Consider the following 14,996-nt stretch of genomic DNA (forward strand, 5'->3'; position numbering starts at 1 on the left):
TGTTGAAAATAAACCATGAAAAAGTGAGACTGGAATTGGCCAAACCGCATGTTGACAAGCTACAAAGCTTCTGGGAGAATGTCCTCTGGACAGACGAGACAAAACTGCACTTTTTTGGCAGGGCACATAAATGAAGCATACCAAGAAAAGAACACTGCTGAAGTGCAGAAGTCTCATCGAAAGTTACAAAACTCGTTTGATTGCAGTGATTGCCTCAAAAGGATTTGCAATAAAATATTAAGTTAAGGGTACCATCATTTTTATCCAGGCTCTTTTCATGAATTTGTTCTATAAAATAATTCAAAAGCAATGTCAGATTTTCATTGGTTAATTATCATTAAATTTATATTTATTATAACTTTTGTGGCGGCACTGTGAAATACTGTTTAGATCGCCCGTAGGTGTGAATGGTTGTTTGTTTTCATGTGCTCTGTGATTGGCTGGCAACCAGTTCAGGGTGTACCCCGCCTCCTGCCCAATGATAGCTGGGATAGGCTCCAGCACGCCCGCGACCCTAGTGAGAAGCGGCTCAGAAAATGGTTGGATGGATATAACTTTTGTCAGATTCAAGTTATTTCTGTTACCACTGTGGGTTTGTCTTTTATTAACAGAGGGGTACCAAGAATTTTGTCCATGTGTGTATATCAGACCAGTGGGCTGTATGTGACAGATTTGCAATTTATGAGAAGCCAGAATTGAGTTGGATAAAAAGATGTCATCGATCAACTTTGCTAGAGTCGAGGAGGTGTGACATCTCTGCACAGGCTGTTCCCTGGGCATAACCAGACACACTCCTTAAAGTGGAAGCAGGCTGTCTTGATGGTTTGTGTGTAACCGATTAAGGTCAGAGTTAAAGCAATAATCAAAATAGCATGCTGAGCTGAGCTTCCCAATTTTAGTCACATTGTTAAGCTGCCTCTTTAAATCATATTCTATAGATCTCCGAATGCTTTACCGACAAACAGATTCATAGTAGATTTCATCAAATTTGGTTTGACTTGTTGGTAATGATATTAATACGGTAGCTTTCTGTAGTCATTCCATTATGCTGCAACATAGTGTATTGAGTATTAAAATTCAATGAGTAACTATCCATCCATTTTCCAAGCCGCTTATCCTCACAAGGGTCGCGGGAGTAACTAATGCTGTAACTAGAGTAACTAATTATATTATAAACTCCTAATGTCTTATTTAGAATAAAGTTAACAGCTGGAATATTCGAGGCTAAGTGAATGTAATCCATATTTCATCCATATAACCTCAAGTATAATTATTGTCATGAGGTACAGGCTAATTCATATGCCAGTAAGTAAAGACCACTCTGTTGTCACAACAACTATGACACCTAATTATTGACGCTGTTATTCAAGTTACATGAAAAGCAAGTAGGCCGTACTGAAACACAAGTTGGATGCTTGCAAAGTAAATGAGGGGTAAACACTGTCAGTTGTAAATAAAGATGAAGTCATGCAGCAACCCTTTGGCCTCTTCACATCTCTTGTCTGTTTTCACCACTCACCTGAGTCTGGGGTCTGAGATGTGCCTCCAAAGTAATGGTTCATCCTCTGTCTCCAGAGACATACTTGTGCAATGACATCGTGTCTGTTGACAAACTTGTTGGTTTATTTTAGTTCAAACAGAACCTGGTTTTACTTGTCTCTGTTTACCATAAATGGCAGCAGAAATTAAAGGCATTTATCATAGTTGTTGTTGGTCAGCTACTACTATTCATATATACCGTAGACCTTCTTGCATAACACGTTTTCCAAGCAGTTACCGTGATGGGATTATATTGTGGCGGGCTGATTGGAGTATGGACCTCATGCTTCTAGATTATTAAGCCATGTGCTCGTTCCTTTTTGTCTGTGTTTTTAACTGGGATGCTTGGGAGTTGATATACCTCTTCTTATGTTATACTTAAAATATCCCATATTGGTGCAATATTGCACGTTGATAGACAAGACACACGGCACTGTGGTATTTCCTTCTTCCTTTTCCCAGTTTACAAATATTTATTTGACAGTTGAGCTGGAAAATTACTCTGGTCGGTTTTGCGGTAGCAATAACGCAATAGAGACTAAGACGCCACCAGACCGCAACATCTGATATAGCATTACTTGGCATTGGTTTGCTTTAATTGGATGGAAACTGTGTGGGTTTACTTGGGCCAATGGGAAATCAATCCCTACAGTGATTGCCATAAGACTCTATTGGTGATGACAGCAGAAACTTAATTTGATGAATGTTATTGTTGTAAAGGCAGAGATCTAGTAACGACTAGACATTTGTAGTACTCTATATATAGAATATTAATGTGATATGCTCTGAACCAAAACAAGTGTTAATATAAACTTGTGTGTGTGCTTTTCTGTGATATTCCGAACCATGGCTCAGATGTCATGTTTATGTTTTGACCTTCGTGTGAATCAAGGCGCCATGACAGTCCCAAAAAAAACCCGTGTGTGTCCACATTTAAACAAGATATAAAAACAGAACAAACATTTATGACTGTCAGACTGCATCGTGTCCTGATTAGATGTAGTGAAGTAATGATCCGGAGCAAGACTGCTAGACTCCGTGACGCGACAAAATGACTGACGTGTCAAATGGTATCACTTGCCCAAAAAATTCAACTTAAATAATGCAAATGCAACATTTTTCGTGAGAAGAGCAGTGTGGGAACTAGAATAGGTCATATACTTTAGTAATCATTTGTTTTCATCAATGTATTTATTATGAAGGATTTTAGAGGCGTTTTAAGTGCTCATTCCATGTTTTGTTATTAGAAAATTTTACAAAGATGGCGGGCACTTGTCCCGTTGCAATGGGAGCAGACATATCACAACAGTGAGGTCAAAACAACTTTGCTCACTGTTGACTTAATAGTGATTAACTCTATTGGCTGGTACATTTAGTGGACACTTTATTAGGTACAACTGCACAACCGAATACGTCTGTCTGTCTGTCAAAATGCAAAACCCACCTATTCCGAACTGCTTTTAATATGTAAATCTGCTACATTTTATTCCTGTCTTTGTTTTATTTTTTTATTCTAATTCTTTTTATCATAGCATTTTTTATTTTATTTGTAAAGCATCTTTGAGTACCCTTTAAAAGCGCTCTACAAAATGAATGTGTTATTATTATTGGCTGCATGTTGGACAACTAGTCAGGACGTATGCCTCACAGTTCTGAGGACCTGGGTTCAAATCCGGCCTTGCTTGTGTGGAGTTTTCTTTTTCTCCCTGTGCCTGCGTGGGTTTCCGTGGTCTCCGGTTTCCTCCCGCATCCCAAAAACGTGCATGGTAGGTAAATTGAAAACTCTAAATTGCCAGTAGGTGTGAATGTGAGTGCGAATTGTTGTTTGTTTATATGTGCCCTGCGATTGACTAACGTTCAGGGTACCCCGCCTCTCCCCCAGAGTCAACTGGGATAGGCTCCAGCAAGCCCGTGACCCTAGTGAGGATAAGCGGTTCAGAAAAAGGATGGATGGATTATTATTATTATTTTTATCTATCTAGCTATCTGTCTGTCTGTCTGTCTGTCTGATATCTAATCTCTAATTATGATGCAGTGTAGTTCCCTAGTAATGCAGGGAGGGGTTAAATCATTTGTCAAACCAAACTGATAATGAATAGGGTATTAAAGGCAGATTTTCACAAGTATTGTTCAATCTTAGTAGATTTTATATTTGTGCCTCATTTTGTGTACAGTGAATGTACATATATGCAAACACCTTTAAATATTTGTCAAAAGCTGCACATTTGGACATGTGGAAAGTCTCTAGCGCTGTCCGTAGCCATCAGTATTCTTAAAAAGGACTGACTATTACAGCTGCGAAATTAACACTTCGTCATATCGACCAATCTCAAATTATGTTACCTCCTCTCAGTCCGAGTACAGCTGTTTTGACTAAGTACCTGGTACTACATTAATTTTTGCCAAGAAAGTAAATGAAGCGTTGGAATGTAGTAGAATAGTCACAGCTGTATCACTTATTTTAAGTGTTTGCGTGACTGATATTTCCCTCTCTACCACATTAAATCCAGTGTCAGAATTGGGGTATTTTTAATAATTCAAGTCAATAAAAGTCTGATTCAACACGGTCAATTAGTTTTTCCATTTTTCTACATAATGATTTTCCATGTCTTTAAATCTGGAAGTACACCAAATCCTACTAAATTGCAGCACATTTGTCTGTTCTGAGGTGACTGGATGCCTTGCAGATATGGAATGTTATTCCCATTGGCAAGGAGTTTTAGTGATTCTTTTGTAACGTGACGGCATTTTAAGAATGTATTCAAACGTCTATTCAAATGTATTTGTTATTGTGGCACTAACTGTCGATCAGCCGGGATATGTGAGAAACATCTGTCTACTTTCTGTTCTACAAAGGAATATAAAATCATTATCTGCTCAAGAAAATTTCCTTCTTCATGATGTTAATGGTCAAAAAGTATTGCTTGACTTCCTTAAGTGCCCTGTTGAACCTTTGCTGGACAACATGTGCCTTTTCATTCCAACCAGGCACTTGTTGTTTTGTAGTCTGAAGTGCCTTCACTCTAACCATAGGCTTTGGTCTTTGTGGTTTATGTGGGGGTAAGCAATTAAAGAAACTCAGTAGTGTATTTTTACCCTGAATTCTTTGGTCATGGTCTTACCAAATCCACATAAATAGTGGTGATTCCTTCCTTTTTGCCTGCAGGCTGCAGATGAATGATTTCATCTGTGGGAATGCAGACCGTTTTCAGGAGGTTCCTGTTGTATTGTTCTCGCAAGCATCTCTGATGTAACTGAGTTTACTGATGAAGTATTTCCTAATTAGAACCAGGACTAACAGTGCATTCAATAGAAGTTAGGTCCGAATGAAGGCACTGCTCAAAATCTTTCTGGTACACCAGTGTGACAAACTGTTTTTGCTTTAGATTTGAAGTGACTATGGTATTTAAGTTTGAATTAGTAAAAGACCTACTGTATGTACAAAAATTAAATAGAAATGGGACGGGCAACCAATTTTGCCTCAATGGGCTGTGCCCAGCCCCATTGGTGCAGGCCGGGCTACCAGGCGCTCACCATCTAGGGCAAGGGTGTCAAACTCATTTTTGTCACGGGCCTCATCACAGTTATGACTTCCCTCGGAGGGCCGCTACGACTGTGGACCTATATAAATGAAAGATTACCTCATATACTGTAATTACAGTATACACAACATATTGATGAATAGCCAGTTTTGAAATCATAAGCCTATAAAAACATGCTTTTCAACTATTACATTTCTTTTCAAAGGGGGATTGGTAACAAAAAAATGCTTGCAAATATCTCCATGGTATTACACCAGAACACAATTAGCGATTTTGATTTGCTTTCGCGGGCCACATAAAATGATGTGGCGAGCCGGATCTGGCCCCCGGGCCACCAGTTTGACACCTGTGATCAAGGGTGTACTTTACCAGATTTCATAGCAATAGTAATAATGTTGTAGAGTAGTGTGGCATTATCAAAAGGATAACAGTTTCTCTAGCAAAAGACTGATCATTGGTTTTCATAATAAATAACGGAGGCGGACAGGGTTTTCCTCGCAACAGTTTGTGAATGAGCTGACAACTGGGGCACCTGGGCCCCACCGCCACCCTCGTAGGACACTACAGACCCCACAGCCGTGGTGATGGTCTGCCACCAATGTGACGACTTGTTGTGTTACTTCCAACCCAGGTTTGGTGCCAAGGTGATTTCCGCTATTACTAGCAAAAGGTATGCCCACATTCAATAAGAGTAAGACAGTCTCAAATGCTTTTAAGACATACCGTATTTTCCGGACTATAAATCGCTCCGGAGTATAAATCGCACCAGCCAGAAAATGCATAATAAAGAAGGAAAAAAACATATAAATCGCATTTTTGGGGGGAAATTTATTCGATAAAATCCAACACCAAGAACAGAAATTTCATCTTGAAAGGCAATTTAAAATAAAAAATAGAATATTATTATTATTATTATTTTTTATTTTTTATTTTTTTAAATGAAACACCATACCAAGAGTGAGGTTCGGAGGTGGGAACATGATAGTGTTCCCTTTCTAAAAAAATGTGAATATCATGGAAAATTGTATTTCCATAATTCCATTCAAAAAGTTAAACTTTCATAAATTATAGATTCAGAGCCCATAATTTAAACAATTTCAAGTATGCATTTATTTTTACATAATTTGGGCTTCCAGCTCATCAATTTTTTTTGGGTCTGGTGCCCCTCATTTTCCTCTTGATAATACCCCATAGATTCTCAATGGGGTTTAGATCCGGCGAGTTGGCTGGCCAGTCAAGCACTGTGATGGCATGGGCATCAAACCAGGTTTTGGTGCTTCTGACGGTATGGGCAGGGGCCAGGTCCTGCCGGAAGACGAAATCTACATCTCCATACAGATCCTCAGCAGAAGGAATCATGAAGTCCTCTAAAACATTCTGGTTGACTGTTGCGGTAACCTTGGATTTAAGAAAGTAGTTTACCAACACCTGCACTGGACATTCCACCCCAAATCATGACTTACTGTGGATATTTCACACTGGACATCAAGCAGGTTGGGTTCTGTTCTTCACCAGTCTTCCTCCAAACCCTTGGACCTTGATTCCCAAATTAAAGGCACACTTTACTTTCATTGGAAAAGAGTACCTTGGACCGCTGGCCAACGGTCCAGTCCTCCTCCTCCTTGGCCCGGTTGAGACACTTCCTACGTTGGCTCAGGGTCAGAAGTGGCTTGACCCGAGGAACCCGACGGTTGTAGCCCATCTCCCGGATGCGTCGGAATGTGGTGGTTTTTGAAGCTGTGACTCCCCCCTCCTTCCACTCTTTCTGGATCTCTGCTAGATTCTTGAATCTTGTCTTTTTGATAATCCGCTGTAGCCCACGGTCATCTCATTTGCTGGTGCATCTTCTCCTGCCACATTTTGTCCTTCCACTAGACTTGCCATTGATATGCTTGGACACAGCACTCTGTGAACAGCCACCTGCCTTAGCTATGAAATTTGTAGCGTACCCATCCTATGCAGGGTATAAATGATGATCTTATGGCCAGTTGGCAAGTTTGCTGTCTTCCCCATATTGAACCCAACTGAGACAATTGAACCAAACTGAAGCATTTTCATGACACGTGGGGAAACCTTTGCAGGTGCTTTGAGTTTAGTAGATAATTAGTGTGTGACGCTCAGTTTAAAAAATGTATGGCCTGCAAAGTTTGAGCTGATTTCTTCACAGTATTCAAATTTTTTGAATTCCTGATTTTGTGGGTTTTATGAGCTGGATGCCCAAATGATGTAAAAATAAACAAATAAATACTTGAAATTGTTTAAATTGTGGGCCCTGAATCAATAAACTATGAAAGTGTAACTTTGAATGGAATTATGGAAAATTATGTTATTAATTTTTTTTTGGAAAGGAACTGTCATAAATGTATATATCGAAAGAATGTACTAAGCAAAGCAAAACCTTTATCTTTTCATCAAGTTTTTGTAACACCTCAGACTGCCCAAAAACACAGATTTAGTGATGTGCAGCCATTTTTTACTGGTTGTGGCTAGTTTTCTTCATAGTAAAAAATTGGGTTGAGGTTTTCAACTACTATTGTACGTTATTTAGTAATTTGGAATTTTGATAGCATACACTGATTTTGTGTATACTTTATTTGAGTTTCCCTTAAATCTATTGCCAACTTAGTAGTTGGTTAATGTGCTTTACAAACTGACATCTTGTCCTCTCTTTTTTTTTTTTTTTTTTTTTGGTTGTTCAATAACCCATCCAGTTCCTGAATGCCATAGCTCCCCTGATTTTTTAAATTTATTATTATTTTTTTTTATGTAGCTTTTACATCGTGCTTTAAATAATCCTCTCTTCGAGTCTGGGTGGTGATTGTCTGTGTTTCCACCCTTCAGGTGGTAAATCTTGGTGTGAAAGAGGCAAGGACAGAATGAAAGGTCAAAGTCCCCCAGCAACACCCAGCCTATTAAATTTACACATCACAAGACCTTAAATCCGACAGTTATGCAGGAGGCTTTGACCGAGACGTTGAGATCACCTGTGGTGTGAGACCATGCCAAGTGGGACCTCTCTGCTGCACTGTTTCAAATCCAAATGCAATGAGCCATTTGCTACATTTAAAATGGATTGGTTGGTTTGACAACATAATCTTTCAGTATTGGTCAAGTCAGGCACGATGACAAGGTCACAACAGATTGAACTCGATGACCATTTTCTTGACTTGTAATGACGAGAGGTCAACAGACTCGCACCAATGTCAGTGTGCATAATATTGCTGATAGTGAAGTGATATTTTTCCTAGCCTAAAAAAAGTTTATAAAATTCACAACAACATTATTTAAAAACCTGATTAACCAAAAACCCAATTTTCTTTAATGGTTCAAACCGGAACCTCTTGTGTATTTTCAAATTTCAGATGGCTGGATGTGAGTGTGGCCAATCTGACATGTACCAGATACTGGGTCCATTATCTTCAGATCATCCAAGAGTCTGTATGGCCAGGAGGAGTTCTACCTACTTCCCCTCAAACAGAACGAAGTCAGCAGCAGAAGGATAACAGCAAAAAACAAGCCTTGTATTGTCTCATGAATCTTCTTCCAGGTACACGACTTAAGAAACACAATCTGGTGGAAACTCAAAGGTCTACCAAAATCCAGGGACTGGTAGACATTTGTTTGGATTTAGAACACCTTTTTCTCATCTGAAAGAATCAAAATGTGTCAAACTGGGTGAAACTGTCACCATCATAAAACCTTTATTTACTTCACTACAATATTGTCACATTTTACAACTTTTAAACAGCCATACAAGTGTAAAAAAAAAAAAAAAAAAAGTTTACCGCTGTTATTTAAAAATGTTTTGTTTATCGTGTATAATTTATTGATCTTGTATAGTTATTGTCAGCTTAGACCCACTGCCCAATGCACTCAAACCCAGTTGGACCGGATCATCGCAAAAAAATGACAGCCGGCGAGTCACCCCATTTGATTCTGCACATACAGTATATTGTACTTTATCACTTTAATTAAACCATAAAAATATAGATTAATAGTTAAGTAATAAACAGGTTACTGCAGAACTTGGACGTGGTCAAGGATAAAGGTGAGAGTGTGGTTATTTTAAAACACGCTCACTGGCTCCCATTAATTTGAATTTACTGGTGCAGTATGTGCGCGCATTTTGGCCAAAAGCTTCATAATTTCATCCACAGGCACATTATAAATATAGTTAAGTATTGTTATGAAACTATATTGGGTATTTTTATGGCTTGGATGTGGCGCGGTGGACGTTCTGTCTCGTGTTTGCTTAAAACCTGTTAATGTATTCTTAGCGTGAATGAAAGCTTATATACCATTTGATTGGGTAGTTGCGAGATTGTGCAAATTTGGAATTGCAACAAAACACTCATGAAAACAGTTGCCAAACCCACCACATTACTGGACAGTTCATTCGGGTTCGGACGGATCACTCGGTATGCAGCAGCCTTTCGCCATAGTCAGGTCCATAAATATTGGAACATAGACACAATTCTCATCTTTTTAGCTTTAATTTGAGAATATTTGCATCCAAATCAGGTGAATAGTGTAGGAATTACAACAGTTTGTATACAGTGGTGTGGAAAAAGTGTTTGCCCCCTTCCTGATTTCTTTTTTTTGCATGTTTGTCACACTTGAATGTTTCCCAACATCAAACACATTTAAATATAAGTCAAAGACAACACAAGTAAACACAAAATGCAATTTTTACATGTTTTTTATTAAGGGAGAAACAAAATTCAAACCTTACATGGCCCTGTGTGAAAATGTGATTTCCCCCCCCCCCCCCCCCCTTGTTAAAACATATATCTCAGTTCAATTTCTGTAGGCACACTCAGTCCTGATACTGACACACCTCTTCTGAATCAAGAAATCACTTAAATGGGACCTCCCTGACAAAGTGAAGTAGACCAAAAGATCCTCAAAAGCTAGACATCATGCCGAGATAAAAAAAAATTCAGGAACAAATGAGAACGAAAGTAATTGAGATCTATCAGTGAGGACAAGGTTATAATGCCATTTCTTAAAGCTTTGGGGCTCCAGCGAACCACAGTGAGAGCCATTATCCACAATTGGCGAAAACATTGAACAATGATGAACCTTCCCAACCAAAAGACCGCAGCGACGACTCATCCAAGAGGTCACAAAAGATCCCACAACAACATCCAAAGAACTGCAGGCGTCACTTGCAGTAGTTAAGGTCAGTGTTCATAACTCCACCATAAGAAAGAGACTGGGCAAGAATGGCCTGCATGGCAGAGTTCCAAGATAAAAACCACTGCTGAGCAAAAAGAACATTAAGGGTCGTCTCAATTTTGCCAGACGACATCTTGATGATCCCAAAGACTTTTGGGAAAATACTGTGGTCCTACAAGACAAAAGTTGAACTTTTTGTAATGTACCACAATTTCTCGTGTATAATGCGCACCCATGCATAATATGTACCCCCAAAGTTGACCTAAAAATTCTGGAAAACCATTCTACCCATGTATAATGCATTTTTACAATGCATGGCTTCTACCCATATGATCAAAACATGAAGTATTATCTGTATGTTGCTAGTTTTTTCAAAGAATTACTACGAAGTTAAGCACTTTATTTGAACACATAATACTTTATTTTTATGTACTTGCTCTTATTTTGAAATTCACAGCCCTACTTTTATTTAGTAAATGAGTAAATACAGTTGGTCTCATATGTTTAACTACCCAGACAGAATTTGTGAGATGTGTACAATTCTTTAAAGAAAACATGAAGGACCAGCCGAGAAACAGTTTTATTTTAATGGGATTCAAATTAAACGGTCAACCATTTCAGAAAAGCATTATCATTAAACAAATAAATTAATGATGGTTTTTGTTCAGTCATCAGTCGTATTTATAAAAAAAAAAAAAGAATAATAAAAAAAATAAAACAAATAATAATAATAAAAAAAAAAAAATAAAAATAAAAATATTTCACAAATTCTACCTGGGTATGTAAAATTATGAGCACAATTGTACATATATGCAGAGGTGGGTAGTAACGCGCTACATTTACTCAAGTAACATTTTATATAAACTGTAGTTGTCAGAATACTTTACATTCACCGTACTTTTTACTTGAGTTTTTGTGAAGAAGGATCGATACTTTTACTCTGTTACAATGATCGACATGCAGTTGGCTATTTTTATTTATTCATTCTTGTGTGTCCGCGTCTATTTATTGACTCCATCTTCAACTTCCGCATAGGGTTCCCGTTGCGCCAATCAAACGGGATCACTGTCATTTGACTCCAATTCACCAATCAGACAGCACAAGGCAGTCACATAACCACGCATGTAGCCTTTGCGAGCCAATCAAAATTACTCATTTTGGGGGGGGAAAACTTTTTTTTTTTTTTTTATATAGACTCCCAAAAACAACAGCTTCATCATGCAGCTCTTAAATTGTGACTGCCCAAACTTGGGGCTGACTCAGGGTTCAAATCCCGGTCCCTGCCTGTGTGGAGTTTGCATGTTCTCCCCGTGCCTGTGTGGGTTTTCTCCGGACAGTCCGGTTTCCTCCCACATCCCAAAGATATGCAGGGTAGGTTAATTGAATACTCTAATTTGCCCAGAGGTGTTAATGTGAGTGCGAATGGTTGTTTGTTTCTGTGTGCCCTGCGATTGGCTGGCGACCCGTTCAGGGTGTACCCCGGCTCTCGCCCGGAAATTGCTGGGATAGGCTACGGCACGCCCGCGACCCTCGTGAGGATAAGTGGAACGGTAGATGAATGAATGATTGAATGGTGCCAGGTGTGTGTCGACTCCCATATATTATTATTTTTTTATTTTATCTGATGTTCATGCTCTGATTTAAAAAAAATAAAATAAAAAAATAAATAAAAAAAATAAAATAAAATAAAAAAAATCTGAAGTTAGTCGAAGTCTTTACTTGAGTAGTTTTTTCATTGTGTACTTTCTTACTCTCACTCGAGTAAATATTTAGATGACTACTATTATTCTAAAGTAACATTATTGTACTCTTACTTGAGTACAATATTTGGCTACTCTACCCACCTCTGTCTATATGCAGATATATACCCCTGTCATATTGGAATGAAAGTGTAGAAAGTGTAGGCTACACCTTTTTGATAACCTCCTGATGGCATACTAGAAAAAAAGCGTCCAACTTTTTCATAACCTCTAGGGGGCAGTGGCATATTAGAATGAAAGTGTACAACTTTTTTATAACCTCTAGATGGCGGCATACATTTATAAAATGGGAAAGTCGTTTTCATTTTCTCCTATACCTATGTATAATGCGCACTATTGACTTTTGACATTTTTTTTGGGGGGGGGGATGTGTATTGTAGATGAGAAATTACTGTATCTGTCCCATTACATCTGGTGTAAAAGTAACACTGCATTTCAGAAAAAGAACATCATATCAACAGTAAAATATGGTAGTGGTAGTGTGATGGTCTCGGGCTGTTTTCCTGCTTCAGGTCCTGGAGTACTGTGATAAATGGAACCACAAATTCTGCTGTCTACCAAAAAATCCTGAAGAAGAATTTCCGGCCATCTGTTCGTGACCTCAAGCTGGAACGAATTTAGGTTCTGCAGCAGGACAATAATCCAGAACACACCAGCAAGTTCATTTCTGAATGGCTGAAGAAAAACAAAATGAAGACTTTGGAGTGGCCTCGTCAAAGTCCTGACCTGAATCCTATTGAGATGCTCTGGCATGAGCTTAAAAAGGCGATTCATGCTTGAAAACCCTCCAATGTGGCTGAAATACACCAATTCTGCAAAGATGAGTGGGCCAAAGTTCATCCATAGCGCTGTAAGGGACTCATTGCAAGTTATCGCAAAGGCTTGATTAGAGTTGTTGCTGCTAAGGGTGGCTCAAACAGTTATTAGGGTTAAGTGGCAATAACTTTTTCACACAGTGCCATGTAGGGTTTCATTTTTTTTTTCTCCCAAAATAGTAAAAATCTTCATTTACAACCCCAATTCGTCATACAGAATACAATGATTGTATTCTGTTTTTATTTGTTTAATACAACGTCCCAACTTCATTGGAATTGGGGTTGTAAAAACTGCATTTTGTGTTTACTTGTGTAGTCTTTGACTAATATTTAAATTTGTTTGATGATGGGAAACATTGAAGTGTAACAAGCATGCAAAAAAAATAAGAAATCAGGGAGGAGGCAAACACTTTTTTCACATTACTGTATATGCCTCCCACTTTTTAAGGGACCAAATGTAATGGGACAAATTAACTGTAGATAATTGCAGTAGAGGCCTGGCAGAGCATCACCAGGGATGAAAGCCAGAGTCTGGTGATGTCTATGCGTTCCAGACTTCAGGTCAGGGTGTTGCGTATTTACATTGTAAATCCTATCGTCTGTCTAAAATAATTTAGGCAGCCAAAGCAAGAGGTAGGACAAATTTTTATGGTTTACCCTGCTTTGTGTCCACAGATTTAATCACAGATTTGCTCAGCTCTGACAAATACAAACTCAGTTGCCAGACTGTTCTTGATTCCTTCCAAAACCCCTACATTAACAGGTGAGTAATACCACTATTGTGCACTCAGTTTTTTACCCTTTACCCTACGTATATTTAGATACAGTACTTACAAAAGCGGATGACGTCCTTGTCCCACCCCACTCACATAAAGTACTGCTGGCCAATTCAATCTCATATCATAATTTTAAATAAGTGTTTGTCTAAAAAGACATGGATAAAGACATACCAAACATCATAATACCATGCCGAGCCTTTTCAATCCGTCTTTAATTCTACTGTACTCTAGCTTTAGTTGTTGTACAGCTCTGTGTTCCAATTGAACGCTACTTTTCCCTCATAGCTGATGTTTTTCTGCAGTTGTTGAACATCATTGTTGACAAAAGGCCTGTTACTTCCTCTCATTTCCTTCCTCACATGAACACATTGCCAACCGCAGTTGGTGTGTTTTCGTGCTGACTGTTCTTTCAGGTGGAGAATACATTATGTTCTGACTCTTAAGTCCCACTTTATAATTTGAGTCTATATATAGTCCAAGTGATACTCACATTACATAACTGCATCACTTTATTATGTCTACAGATGGGTTAACCCAAGTGTTTGTTTTCTTTCTGTTCTCATCATTCTCCTGCTAACTGCCATGATAAATGTATAAAACTTGAATGAATGAAATTTTATTATTGTGTCATGCATACAACTGTACGCCCAGGCTACATGTGTTTATAAAACACCTAATAACCAAATAATCCTGCATCAGGACTAAAGTGCAGCAATTTACTAACTTTTTTTATGCGGTTCACGTGTATGTGTACTGAGACCTCAAATCTTGAAGCCCATTACATTTAGTGTTCTGTCATTCGCAAACAATTCGTTCAAACAAAATATTTTCAGTGAATGTACTGAAAAGAATCACTTCATGAACTCATTTATTTCCCTTCTTAGTTCAATTGAGTTTAGCCACGACTGTGCAGGTGGGAAAGGGACTGAAGGACTTGTATCGCTCAGTGAACAACCACACCCACTGATTCTGCTCTGAGTGATTCGTTCGCAGCCAATAAATGACTTGTATCACTCAGTGAACGATTGTGCCCTCAGTTTCCACCTTGCTGGGATACCCTTTCATTGATTCATTCTTGGTTTCTCCAAGCTAACGGCTAATGTCGAGTCAAGCCACATTTAATAAGCAAACACACGCGCATCAGTTTAACAGACTACACATAAATTAATGGGAGGAGTAGACGCATGCAACATCGCATGGACATCGGGGACAGTGCCTCTGGATTGGCAGACTGTGGTGTCTATTCAGGGGTGCTGGAGAGGAGGGTCCGTCAGAAAGTCGAATCTCAGATTCAGGAGGAGCAGTGTGGTTTTCGTCCTGGCCGTGGAACAGTGCACCAGCTCTACACCCTCGGCAGGGTCCTCGAGGGTGCATGGGAGTTCG

General features: G+C 38.8%; 2 protein-coding genes across 9 annotated transcripts in view; both read left to right on the forward strand.

The window, feature by feature from the left end:
• The window catches only part of LOC133482130 (uncharacterized), a 240,958-nt gene that overhangs the window by 50,719 nt on the left and 175,243 nt on the right, over positions 1–14,996 (forward strand). The window lies entirely within an intron of this gene.
• The window catches only part of snx19b (sorting nexin 19b), a 45,180-nt gene that overhangs the window by 23,902 nt on the left and 6,282 nt on the right, over positions 1–14,996 (forward strand). For all 8 annotated transcript variants that reach the window (XM_061782189.1, XM_061782187.1, XM_061782192.1 and 5 more), the window contains 2 exons: positions 8,444–8,628; positions 13,510–13,597. In XM_061782189.1, coding sequence (XP_061638173.1) covers positions 8,444–8,628; positions 13,510–13,597 — 273 coding nt within the window. The remainder of the gene's footprint in view (positions 1–8,443; positions 8,629–13,509; positions 13,598–14,996) is intronic.

This window comes from Phyllopteryx taeniolatus, chromosome 8 (genome assembly GCF_024500385.1).
Source record: "Phyllopteryx taeniolatus isolate TA_2022b chromosome 8, UOR_Ptae_1.2, whole genome shotgun sequence".
NCBI lineage: Eukaryota > Metazoa > Chordata > Actinopteri > Syngnathiformes > Syngnathidae > Phyllopteryx > Phyllopteryx taeniolatus.